This window comes from Nomascus leucogenys, chromosome 7b (assembly GCF_006542625.1).
Source record: "Nomascus leucogenys isolate Asia chromosome 7b, Asia_NLE_v1, whole genome shotgun sequence".
In the NCBI taxonomy this organism is placed as follows: Eukaryota; Metazoa; Chordata; class Mammalia; order Primates; family Hylobatidae; genus Nomascus; species Nomascus leucogenys.
Genome location: NC_044387.1, coordinates 89,474,555 through 89,487,846, shown reverse-complemented (window position 1 = coordinate 89,487,846; position 13,292 = coordinate 89,474,555). Strand labels below are relative to the sequence as shown.

The 13,292-nt window shown below is 39.4% G+C and overlaps 1 protein-coding gene across 3 annotated transcripts in view; it reads left to right on the top strand.

The window, feature by feature from the left end:
- Nucleotides 1–13,292, top strand: part of SH3RF1 (SH3 domain containing ring finger 1) — a 175,239-nt gene that overhangs the window by 136,089 nt on the left and 25,858 nt on the right. The window contains exons 6-8 of one of the 3 annotated variants that reach the window (XM_030816314.1): nucleotides 3,506–3,616; nucleotides 11,088–11,254; nucleotides 12,414–12,584. In XM_030816314.1, the coding sequence (XP_030672174.1) occupies nucleotides 3,506–3,616; nucleotides 11,088–11,254; nucleotides 12,414–12,584 (449 nt within the window). The remainder of the gene's footprint in view (nucleotides 1–3,505; nucleotides 3,617–11,087; nucleotides 11,255–12,413; nucleotides 12,585–13,292) is intronic. The other 2 variants (XM_030816315.1, XM_030816316.1) reach the window with 2 other exon arrangements.

Sequence of the window (13,292 nt, the reverse complement as noted above, 5' to 3'; positions counted from 1 at the left end):
CCCCAAGTGCTGGGATTACAGGTGTGAGCCACTGCGCACGGCCTCTTTTTTTTCTTTTTTTGAGATGGAGTTTTACTGTTGTCTCCCAGGCTGGAGTGCAATGGCACAATCTTGGCTCACTGCAACCTTTGCCTCCCAGGTTCAAGCAATTCTCCTGCCTCAGCCTCTCAAGTAGCTGGGATTACAGGCATGCGCCACCACACCCGTCTAATTTTTGTAATTTTTTAGTGTAGTTAGGATTAAGTTTGGCTGGATTGATTAGAAAATTGAAAGTAAGGGGCTTAAAAATGTTAGTATTCATTTTTATCTCATCCCAATGAAATCTAGATATAGGCAGTTGGGTGCTGGTGTAATAGCACCACAAAGTCATTAGGGACCTCCGCACCTTCCAGCTAATGTCTACACCATATGAGTGGGTCCTTATGCCCTTGTTTCTATATGGCAATTAGAGATGTCACTGTCATATCCAAATTGCTGGCAGCTGGAAGGTGAAAGGGACAAGAAGGGAGCCAAAGGGCTTGCTTGCTATTATATTTGGTGACTATTTAGTGATGGCTGAACTTTCAAATACATAAATTGGAAGATTACTTATAGGCAGTGCTTTCCAGATCAGATAGATGTTCATGAGTGTCTGTGACTGTGACATGAGTGTCTGTAAAAGCACATGGTGGTACAAGCAGCCAAGATGTTTTGTCTCCTCCTCTGACCACACTTAGGATATTTTTGGCCTCCAGAGGAGTGATTCATAATATTCAGTGTTTCTATGGCATCTTTGTATTCAGTGGCCTCAGGGAAAGCAAGAAACCCTCACCCCCACCTCCTTCTTGCTTACCCCAACTCTTCCCGCCTTTACTTAGCCTTTCTTGTAGAGGAGACAACTTAATTTTTGCAGTTCCATGAGGAAAGGGTAAGCCCAGCAGAAGCTCAGGTTGTCCCTATTCAGGACATTTATTCTAGACATGCTCACCCTTCACTGGTTTACTTCTACTTCTTGTCCTTCTGCGTTTAGTCATTCTTTGGTGACTTTGTCTCTTCCTTTGCCGCAGTGCTAGGAAAGCCCTGTATTGAAGGGGTACTTGCAGGATTCTCCATGTCAGTGCTTCCCTGAAGTGCCTGTGATAGCAGAGACCTTAGGTAGCCTCTTGTCCACCTGCTCACAGGGGTCTAGAGACATGAAGGGACTTATCCCAAAACCATGAGGTCATTAACAGCTAATTATTCTGTCTCCCACTCTGGGCTTTTAGAGAAACGTCAATCAATAATGATCTTTCTCAGATATGTATAGGGTCAGGCCCAGGAAGTTGTATTTTGGTAAGTTTTTTTCTGCCCCAAGGGTTCCTTGATAATAATGTCTGTTACCAGTGCAGGGTGTCCATGTGCTTGGCGTTTTGAACAAAGAATTGGACAAAACACACAAAGCAAGGAAAGAATGAAGCAACAAAAGCAGAGATTTGTTAAAAATGAAAGTACACGCCAGTGTGGGAGCAGCCTGAGCAGCGGCTTAAGGGCCCTGGATACAGAATCTTCTCGGGCCCAAATACTCCTTAGAGGTTTCCCATTGGCCACTTGGTATTCAACGCATGTAAATGAAGTGCTGGCCCACAATCAGTAGTTGGGGAAAGAAACCAATCAGAGGCTAAAGTGAAGTTAACAGAGTTGCACTTCTATGCAAACGAAGATTTGGCCCACAATCAGTGGTTGAGGACAGCAACCAATCAGAGGCTGAAGTGAAGTTACAAAGTTACACTCCTATGCAAATGGCTGATTGGTTACAAAAAGCAACCAGTCAGAGGTACTTTCAATTTCCCATCTGCGGTTCAGAAAAGGTGGGGGTTTGCAAAGTAGCCTTTGGTCCATTTGTTACTTAGGCATGGAAAGTTAAGGTTTTCTTTTCAGTTTAGTTCTGGGAAGTCAGCGTGAAACAGCCTTAGGTTCCCTGCCTTCAGACCCTATTCTCCTGCCTCATGTCCACTTTGAAGTGAGCTTCACTGTATCTTAGAAGAAAGGTGACCTCTTAAGTGTGGTGCCAATTTGCAAATGTCCTTGGAGTGTGTATATAGAGTTATTGGATACAATAGCTAAAGGTCATTCGGCTTTGTCCTAGAAGGGAAAACCAGTGTGCTTCCCGTTAGAAATAGGTTGGAAATAGACTTTGGTTCACAGGAAAAATAGAAAATGAGGGTTTGGAGTTCAAGACCAGCCTGCTCAACATAGTGAGACTCTGTCTAATAATAAGAAGTGCAACATAGTGAGACCCTGTCTAATAAAAAATAATGAGAAAGAGAAGAAGAAAAGAAAGAAACTGGGTTTGGGGAGAAACTCTTGTTAGTGCCACCCCCTGGATCTACTTAGTTTCAAACTTTAGTTCAATCAATATATAGGCTAATAGATACAGATGAATTTTAAAAGATTACAGATTCCATGTATAGCATAGATTTATTTGTGAAAATAAATTACATGCCGTGATGCTGATTATCCCTGGCTTTGGTCGGGCCTACCCAAGTGGGAAACTGAAAGTTTCCATTAGGTCCTCTGGGAACTAATCTCTGAGCTTTTCTTTGTCCTGACGATCTTTTTTTCAATGTATGGGAACTGAGAAAACTATATTTGGGATTACATTTTTATTATAAAACCTAGCATTTTGGGTGGGTTATCGTTTTCTTAGGGAGGCAGGTACCAGCCAACCACATTGCTTCTATTCACACTGGAGGGGAAAAAACACTCGCATTTGTGCAGGAACCCATCCCCCTACTTATGTAGCTTCTAGTAACACCACTGCATTCTGCAGTTGGACCTGCTATGCAACCTGAGTGAAATTGATCGAGTAACTTAACACAGGCAATGAAATGACCTGAATAACTCAATTTCTTTCTAGTAAATTAATCTTGGGTTCTATCATGGATAAGACACCTTTGAAAACAACTAATTTGGCTTGACATTGTTCCTTTAAAGATTTTATAAGTAATTGCCTGCTCTAAGCATGTCTAGGCAGCTGCATTTTAATTATGCATCCCCACCAAAAGGTAGAAGTCATGAAAAATGATCCTGAAAATAGCAAAATACCTGAAGAATTTCACATAGATTTAACGTATTGATAGACAGGTGAGTGTTCAGCCACTACCCACCTTAACAGGATCTTCAGGGAAATTGTTAGGAGGCTAGTTGAGCACCAGGCTGGCCATTGGAAGGCCAGTTTGATTCATGGTGGCATACAAAATGAGGCAATGTGTTATCGTGAAAGCCAACGGCGGTTGAATTCTGTAGGTAAGACACTGTCGTGACCAGTATTTATCACATCACTCCCCAGCATCTAGTAAAATGTCTGGTTCAAATTAGGTCACTGGTAAATTTGGGCTGAGCAAACTAAAAGGGATTCTGCCTTCCCCAAACAACAGAAAATACAGATTTTTTTTTTTTGATGTGACTTGCCTTTCTAAGGTTTAGCCAGTATATTCTGTTGTATTAAACATAGTCTTCTTTTTAATAACTTTTCTTTTCTCGGCAGGTTCATATAAGTACCACCGGGTTAATTGTGACCCCGCCCCCAAGCAGCCCAGTGACAACTGGCCCCTCGTTTACTTTCCCATCAGATGTTCCCTACCAAGCTGCCCTTGGAGTGAGTATAGTTTCTCCCATTTTTATTTCTCTTTTAGGTATTTAGTCATGTTAATCTGGCACACTCCACCTCCTAACACCTGCAGTGTATGTTCATACTTGTTAGGTGAGGTGGGTCTCTATCCTTCATCTATTATCTCTGTTAATCTTAACAAAACATTAGAAAGTCCCTTGCCTGTTTCCTGCAAAATTTTTAACAGTGAGGATCAGTGGCCTGAAGCTATTAGAAGAACTCAAAAATACATTTAATTTTCATTAAAATTCAACCTGATTTTCTAAAGCTTAACCTTTATTTCTTTTGAGTTTCTAGATCCTGCTTATTTCTTATAAAGACACATTTATGGAAATACTAAGGAAACAGGTCCTGAAGGTGAATGGTTTACTTTGAGTCACATGACAGATCTATACCAAATCTCTACATTAAAGATTCATTCTTTAATTTCTTGTCTTGTATCCATATGGTCTGTAGCTGTGGCTATCTAAAGGCACCTTCAGTCTTGGAAGGCTCCCGTAGGTTATGTTGATTTCCCTTCTGAAAACATAACATCCTACAGATAGAGTCTAAACGGCTAATTGCTTAAAAACATTCAAATGGGAAAATAATAGGGAGAATTAGGGTAACCAGGAGATACAGATACAAAGAAGAGGGCCATTCTGGAAAGAAAATTAAAAGGGAAGCAACAAGCAAATGCAACCTTCGGTAGTAGAGAAAGACTGTTGTTTAAGACCTTGTTTCCTAAAATTGTAAGCAAGGAACTAGCAGTTGTGAGACATCTCTCATCCAGGCCAAAGCTTTGGCTTATATTGTCTATTTGCTCCAGTGCTGAGTTGAATTACGATAGAAAAGATCATTAAATTAGATTGCCCTAGTACCTATACCATTGCATCATCCTGCCTGCCCACAGTCGTAAGTTGTGCTGTTTGCAGAGAATACCATCGGTGTGTCCCAATGGTGGGGGTGCAGGCCTGCGGTGAAACAGCCAGGGTTTGAAGCCCAGCTCCGCCATTTATTTGTTATATGACCATGGAAAAGGTACTCTGCCTCTTTAAGCCTCAGTATCCCTAGCCATAAAATAAATATCTACTTCACAGAGTTAGATCATAGAAAGGGATGACCATTATTGATCTCCTTTTTGGCCTCGGCTGAGGGCTGTTCCAAGTTGGGCCTGGTTCACTTTGTTACAGTTTTCTTTGCTGTCTGTACCAGGAATAGGGAGGCTTCTAAGCAGCTGGTTTGTTTTTAGGTTGTGGGTTTTATACATGTTGTAAAGATTTTATTTCCCTCTGCTAGAATGCTTAGGGCCAGATTTGTAGCCCCTCCAGCAAAGACTCCACAACATAGTTAGTCGAAATGTTGGCTCCGGCTAGTTTTATTGTTCTCATTTTCCATTTGCCTTGTTTTTCCTATTTGTTATTTATTTTGTCTTGATACATCTATAAATAATTGAAAACTGATTTAGAAACAAGGTGGGATATAAATAAATGTAGAGTTATTACCTAGCTTGACTTAGGCTTTTGAAAACTTTTTAGAGTTAATCATGTTCTTGTATTTAAATGGAAGTTAATAATGTCGTAGCTAGAGGTTAAGGTGTTTTTTGTTTGTATTTTTATTTTCGTTTTTAATGTTTCCTGAACAATTACAACTTTCTTGATAGTACAGCTGCTTGGCGAAGGAGAAGATGCCTGAATTCATCTGGGGAGAAGATGAATTTCAGTTAACTTTTAGTGAAATTTGGTTTCCCTAAGATTCTATTAGCCCCAGATATTTGACCAGAGCCAAGTTCCTTAACCATCATGACCTCTCATCTCCAGGGGAGACTCTCTCCTTTTCCTTCCCACTCACAGTACACGTACACAACAAGTTGATATTTTCATTTCCAGATGACTGCCATGCATGATAAAATTCTAACTTGATTTCTTAAGGGAAAAAAAGGACTTAACTTTTCAGATAATAGAAAATTCAATTATAGGTTAAGCATCTCGAATCTGAAATCCAAAATGCTCCAAAATCTGAAACATTTTGAGTGCAAACATGAAGCTCAAAGGAAGTGCTCATTGGAGCATTTTGGATTTCAGATTTTTGGATTTGGGATGCTTAACTGGTGAAGTAAATATTTTAAAATCTAAAAAAATTCAAAATCCAAAACACTTCTGGTCACAAGCATTTGGATAAGGGATATTCTACCTGTAGTGAGAAAAGACGTAAGGCTGGCTCTTGTGGGCTGAAGATTATACAATGTAGTAAATGGCCAGTTGCTCTTACCTGGAGCTCACTCTGAGGCAAATCAATGGGACAGGTCACAAGAGAACATGGATATACAAAAATCAATTTACATTCAGCCATTTTATTTTAGGATTATATAAGAAAACCTGCATGTTAAGCAAGAGGAAGGTTGATTAAACAGTATGTCTACTGTGCCAATTTCATTTAATGAAAAACTAATTATAAACAAACCTGTCTGTCATCCCAGGAGATGTCTAGATCTCACAGTGCCTGGTAGGTTGGCAGAAATGTTTTAGATTTAATATGTCAGGTTTAAGTGGAAAATCTCAGTAGCATGCGCCCTCTACATCTTATATTAATTGTGTGAAGCATTCTATTTAAAATTTGAAATGGTTCCGAAGACTGTGAGTACTATTACAGCAATGGCACACAGCTTGGTAGAAAAGAAGGCAGGCTTTTCATGGTGTAGATTTATAGGTAATAAATGCCACCAGTAGAATAAAAAATGAAAATTATTTCTAATGCCTTTTTTCATGAATTGAGATTTTTAAATCTTTTATGCAGAATGAAGTTATAAACATTGTCCCATACATTTCACATGTAACAGTTAAAATTTTAAATATCCAACATTATGAGCAATACTGGTATTACATGTATCTAAATCAGACATCAAACTATTAATAGTAGTGATTTTTAAAAAATCTTTTTGTAGGGGAGGAGGTTGAAGATTTTAGTCTCGTGTCTTCTGCATAATGGCAGAAGGACTTTTAAAACAAGTGATGAATAATCCCCGATCCTCTGGACCAGCCAAGAGGTGGTTAACTGCAAGGTATTATAAGGTAGTCAGGTCAATAAAGGTAAATACCACTCATGGCCAATTTATAAACAGATCGCATTCCAAATTTTAAAATTTTAGTCTGGGTGCGATGGCCCATGCCTATAATCCCAGCACTTTGGGAGCCTGAGGTGGGAAGATCGCTTGAGGCTAGGAGTTCGAGACCAGCATGGGCATCACAGAAAGACCCTGTCTCTACAAAAAAAAATTTTTTTTAATTAGCTGGGCATGGTGGTGCATGCCTGTAGTCCCAGCTACTCGAGAGGCTGAGGCAGGAGGATCGTTTGAGCCCAGGAGGTTGAGACTGCAGTAAAACATGATTGTGCCACTGCACTCCAGCCAGGACTAGATGCTGTTCCTAAAAAAAAAAACAAAAATAAAAATAATAAAAATTTTATACACATACATGTTTGTATGTGTGTATCTAAACAAAGTTGAATGATGTCAGATTCTCAAAATAGCCAATATGTAGCCATGGTGGAGGCTAAGCAGAACTTGTTGGTGGGTTCAGGGAATTGGAAGTAGAGGATGAGGCTGTCAACCTTGGTAGCTTGAAAGTTAGAAGTAGAGCCTTTGGAATTGGCAGGAGATCTAAAAATCAGGGTGAAGGGTGGGATATGGTCAGAACTTTCATAGCAGCAACAGGAAAGGATTATAGCATCTTGGGAACTGAGACCTCTTATTCCATATCATATTGTTCTAAGAAGGGGATAGAAGCACATAGTGTATTTTCATTAATGAAATGCTCATTGAGGATCTAGGTGCCACCAATACAAAGACGGGTGACACAGTCCCTGACTTCACAATGTCATTAATCATAACAATAGCTTCTATTTATTGAGCTTCTGCTATGTTCCAGGGCACTGGGAAAGACAATTTACATAAACTATTTCTAATTATTAACTCCATCTCTCAGGTTGGTATAGTGAAACATAGAGACCTTACAGAATTTACACAGAGTCACTTAACTGGTATACAGATCTCTCTTGTTTCTTGTAGATCAAATGTGGAACAATAAATTTATGATTTATGCATGTAGATGGTAATGCTGCTGAACTTGGTAACACTGTTGACCAATTTCAACAGGCATCTCCAAGTAGTAGCTTGAACCATTTCCTCATCAACCAGTATTCATGCATCTGAGTTCAGTACACACAAGGACTGTTTAGACATGTTGATATGTAGGGTTGAAAGTGGGCTGAATGGAAATCAGACATTTAGAAAGGAATAGTGATAGATTAGAGAATATTAATGATATTTGCCCAAGGGACCCAGAAAGGCTCAGTCTATCTTGCCAGTCACTTTTCTACCCTGGGAGGTGTGTGAGGGAGATGCACACATAAGGGACAATTAGAAAGGAAATGAACCCTTTATTTTCAGTTGAACTTGTGTCCAAAGCTCCAATGCAAAGCACTTTACCAGTAAGCTGGCCTGTAGCCCTTGGCCCAAGCTTGAGACGTACTGGACCATTTCCCCTCTCTTTAGCCAGATCCTAAGATCTAATCACTACCTGGGAGGGTTGCATGAAAGGGCAAGCAGAGGGGAGAGTGCCAGAAGGGAGAGGTTTTACACCCATATACTTGAACTTTTCACTCACAGCGTCACTAGCAATGTGGCCTGCCAGTGTTCTGAAATGCTGCCCACTCAGAGAGAAGACACTTCTTCCCTGGGTGCTCACTCTAGCAAAGGAAGGAAGTCGAGGACTACCCCAAGAGACTGAGCCAGGGTTGGAATCTATGTTTTTTTGACCCCAAAGGCCATGCTTCTTCGGTGATGTAACACTGTCTCTTCTTTCAAGATCACTGGGTCAGGAGAAGAGAACCTGGACATGGCAAAATATGACCATTTCCCATTAGCACACCATTCTTAAGTCCTAGTTTTGGTGAGCAGAATATTGTTAACAAAATGTGAATTTTGTGTCATTTTCTAGAAGGTCCATAGCTGTTTTTTGCGTGTAGTAGAGAGTGTATACTTGGCCTCTGGTGCCTGGGCTGGCCTGGACTATGAAATAATAAGCAGGACTCCAGGTCACCTCCGGGTGAATGAAAGGCTATGTGTGGTTTTACTCTGTGGAAATTTCAGGTATTGCAGGACAGCAAACTGCCTGAAGCACAGTACACAGTGGATTACCTTTTGAACTTCCACATCACCAGATTATTTTGGTTTAGGTTGTTTATAAAGCAACCCACAAAATTTCCTAGTCTGTCATGGCTCTGGAGTCACCAGAACCCTATCATTTTACCAACCCCACAGGGGCAAGCAACATCTAGGAATCTGATTTTAATCAGAGTTTCTTGATCTTCATCTGTTTGCTCACATACACACAAATTTACACATGCAAACATGCATGCACTGGGAAAAGATCTGCCCAATTTTATTAAACCATTTATGTTTCAACCACAGAAAGTGAGAGAGAACTCTTTTCTCTCAGGCAGAACCTTTGGGATCTTTCAGGATATCCTCTTTGATGCCATATCTTAATGTCTAACTCTCACTGTTTGCAAAAGTAATGTACATGGAACATTTAGCTTAGTGTATTTTGTGACAAGAAGTGATTTTACATTTTATTGCAAAATTTTATTTATATTACAAAAGATGACATGTTTTTATCAGGTGCATAGATGATTTTTATCTTTTTCTTTTTAGGTCAAATTAGTACAGCCTGTGTTTTAATAAAGTTAAGCTATAATAGACTATTTTAATTTCTGTTTCAGCACATGCCATTAGTTTTCTGCCTTTCCACAGCCACACTGTTTTGAGATTGAGCTTAGAAAGATTTAAATGGAAATCAGTGAAGTGGTAATTTTACAGTTTCTCTGTATATTACTCTCTCTACAGTATAGACTGATTATCTCACCTGTCAAACTGCTGATGCATTGTTATCCATGAACTGTCCAGGTCACATTTGCTGTGACCAGGATTATCTTTATCTCTGCTTTGTCACTGGAAAGAAGCCTAACAGGATAGATGCTTGCCCTTCTCCTGCTTAAAGGTTTTGGAGGCTCTAAGCCTCAGTACATGAAAATTCCAGAGCTATAACAAATCTTAATGCCGCCATATTTTGAATTGAGAATGTGAGGCACATTTTCATGACGTTCCAACTTTTTGAACTAACCTCTGCCTTCTCCTGGTTTGCACTTTGTAAGTGGCTCTGCACCTCATTTGTTTCTGCGCTAAATGTTCTGCAACCACTTTAGCTGCAGTGTGGGAAAAATCTTTATGGAAAGTCGCTTTAGCAAAAAATTAAACATAATGCGTCGAATAGTTACAGCATATGTCTAGAAATTTGAAATTTTTTTCCACTCAGTTCATTATGTTTCTGGAACTATGTATGTCTATATTAACAGCCAGATGTATTATAGTGAATGGTCATGAAATTCAAATTTTTATTCCAAAAAACAGAAATAAGATGACTGGTATAAGCTCTGTTTAGAAATCATTGGATCTTTATTTTGTTAATATGCTGACATATAGAAGCCATTTACCCTTAACTAGGTAAATTCTTTAGTCTTCTTATTTCTCCTTTGACTTAGTTTTTACATCTAGTGGTTCAAAGATTTGGAGAGGACGAGGTAGGGGTTCAGGCAGTCTTTGTGTGCCTGTTTTCCCAAGAGTTTCAGTATACAGACCCTAAAGAATTATCTGGGTTTATAGATCAGAAGGTAACAATTGCTCCATTGATTTTCAAAAGGCATGGAATCCTGTAGGCAGAACCCCATTAGGCTGTGCCCATAAAGGTTACCAGCAGCTTTTCACTGGTGTACTTGTTAAAGATTACCACCCTTGATAGTACCAAATTTCAAAAGCTGGCAAAGTTAAGAAAAGAATAAGCAAAAGTAGCAACAATGGTCCAGTGACTGTGGCTTACTATTGTTTGGGCTTTTTGTAGACCAGGCATCAAAGGAAATTTTCTTCTGAAGGAATGATTTGAGATAGAGTGCAGCTAAATTGTGTGTTGTGTTTAAGTTTCAGATTACAGAAACAATCACAAATTAATTCCTAGCAAGCAGCATGACATAACTACCCGCCTCTACAGGCATTTGGATCCTTGTCCAAGTCCATACTTTAAAATGCTATTAATCTTAAGATTACATGCAATTGTTTCATTTTTTTTTTTTCCCTCCTCCCAAGGGTGATTACTTACCTGTTTGCTGAAAAGGTTGCTTTGGCTTTAAGATTTTAAAGGAGAACAAGAGATGAATTTGTAGAAGCAGGCTTTCATAACAGTTAGCCTGCTGATTCTGCCATGTGTGGATTCCATTAAAGTCTTGTTCTATGGATTTATGATTCTTTTTCTCTCCCACCTTCCATAGGAAGATGTAATCAGTATTTTGTTCCCACCTTCCATAGGAAGATGTAAATCAGTATTTTGTTCCCTTTTTTCCCTTTCTCTTTATGTTTTTCCTATACCAGACTTTGAATCCTCCTCTTCCGCCACCCCCTCTCCTGGCTGCCACTGTCCTTGCCTCCACACCACCAGGCGCCGCTGCTGCTGCTGCTGCTGCTGGAATGGGACCGAGGCCCATGACAGGATCCACTGACCAGATTGCACATTTACGGCCTCAGACTCGCCCCAGTGTGTAAGTGAGGGTGTCATCTATTACTGCTTATGTGTTCATTTAAAACTAAGTCCAAACCTCAGAGGTCAAGAAACACCTTTCTGACATGAGCTGATGACAGCGTTATGGCTCACCAAGCAGTCTATGTCCTGCAAACTTCTACCTGGTCATGCATATAACTAGGGAACTGCTGAAAGAAAGTCTGATACGTGAGCTTGCCAGGTAGCTGTCCCACTAGTGAAGAAGGCCTTTCATAGTTTAGGGAAACACAGTTTGCTTCTTTAGAATATTATATGTGTATGAAACTGCCTCTTTTGTACAACTCCTGTTTGAACTTTTTATCTTTATTTTCATTTCTTGCATAAGAATACTAATAACAGAAAGGTATTCTTCACAAATCATATCTGGGTCTAGTTGGAGTATGAATGTAAAAAGCTTAAGTCCTCAGCAATGAGTATCCAGAAAAGTTTATCCTTTTGAGAGTTTATTTGTGGCAGAATACAGCCAGGTCTTTGTGGATCCTGCATTGTGTAATTTTGTACACCAACAGTTTAAAGCACTGGCAAGAACTATAGGTTAATATTGCCTGCCTGGTTACCATGTGTTCGTGGGCACAGTCACCTTGCATCTTGGGGTTTTGTGATCTGGACTTTGTTTTCTCTTGATTTTTTCAAATTCAGTCTTTTTCCCTAGAACTGAGCATACAAAAGCAGGTGTAGCTCAAGCCTCTAGGTTCAGCTTGTGTGTAGAAGCCAGCGTGTTGTGCTTCCCAATGGGATTTCATACCATATGTTCTCATTTGGGGCTACTTCTCAAGCCTAACAAGTGCCATTTGAAGAGCTCAGTTTTCCTAGTGGGTACATAATCTCTGGTAGCAAGTTAGGCATTCTTGGAAACTGCATTAATTATTTCACACTATGCAAATACTATTTGGTGGGATAATCACTTCCACACTGGGAGGAACAGGTTCTTAATCAGGAAGGCCTCTGCCTACTTTTAAAATGTGGACAGCAAAACCTCTTTCAATGGAGAATTGTCAATGCTACTTATAGATTAAAGGATTATACTTTCAGTTTACATTTGTACAAAATGTTCAACACTTTGTACCAAGGAAGAATTTTGAGCATCTTGGGATTTGTCTATTACTCAGCCTGAAATCAAATATTATTTTCTATTCTAGGTATGTTGCTATATATCCATACACTCCTCGGAAAGAGGATGAACTAGAGCTGAGAAAAGGGGAGATGTTTTTAGTGTTTGAGCGCTGCCAGGATGGCTGGTTCAAAGGGACATCCATGCATACCAGCAAGATAGGGGTTTTCCCTGGCAATTATGTGGCACCAGTCACAAGGTATGGTTTTGAATACATTGTTTACTACGTTCTAAACAGAGAAGCTTTGTTCTTTTCCATGGTTTTCAGCCTATCCAGATTCCTTTCACATTATAATTGCCTGTTACCTAGCCAAGGTTTTAAAAATCCATGTCTACAACTACTAAAATCCCTTCTAACTCTAAAATTTTTAGCTTACTTTTCACATGGATATATGTGAAATTATAGGTTTCTACTAGTAAATGTACTGGGTTTTAAGTTATTTGCTTTAATGGGAGAAGGTTCAACAACACCATTTTCAGTATTTTTCTACTAGGAAAGGCATAGTGTTGATACAAAGAAAAGCTATATTATTAATACTTATGTGTTTATATAATGCGTACTGTGTGCCAGGCAGGCAGATTTATAAATGCATTACACTGATTAACCTTACTTCTTAGTTGCTGTTACATTGAGGCACAGAGATATCATACAGCTTGTCTGAGATCACGTAGTGAAGAAGTGCTCAAACTCAAACCCTGGTGGTCTAGATTTATATTTATTTCATTAACTTTGTAATTACCTCTGAATTCTGACAATGAATTCTATAATATAGTCAGAAATAAAAATTTAAGTATAGCATAGATCCTTCTTAACTGAGGGCAGTTTTGCTCCCCAGGGAACATTTGACAATATCCAGAAATATTTTTAATTGTCACTACTGGAGGTTAGGGGTGCTACTGGCTTTAG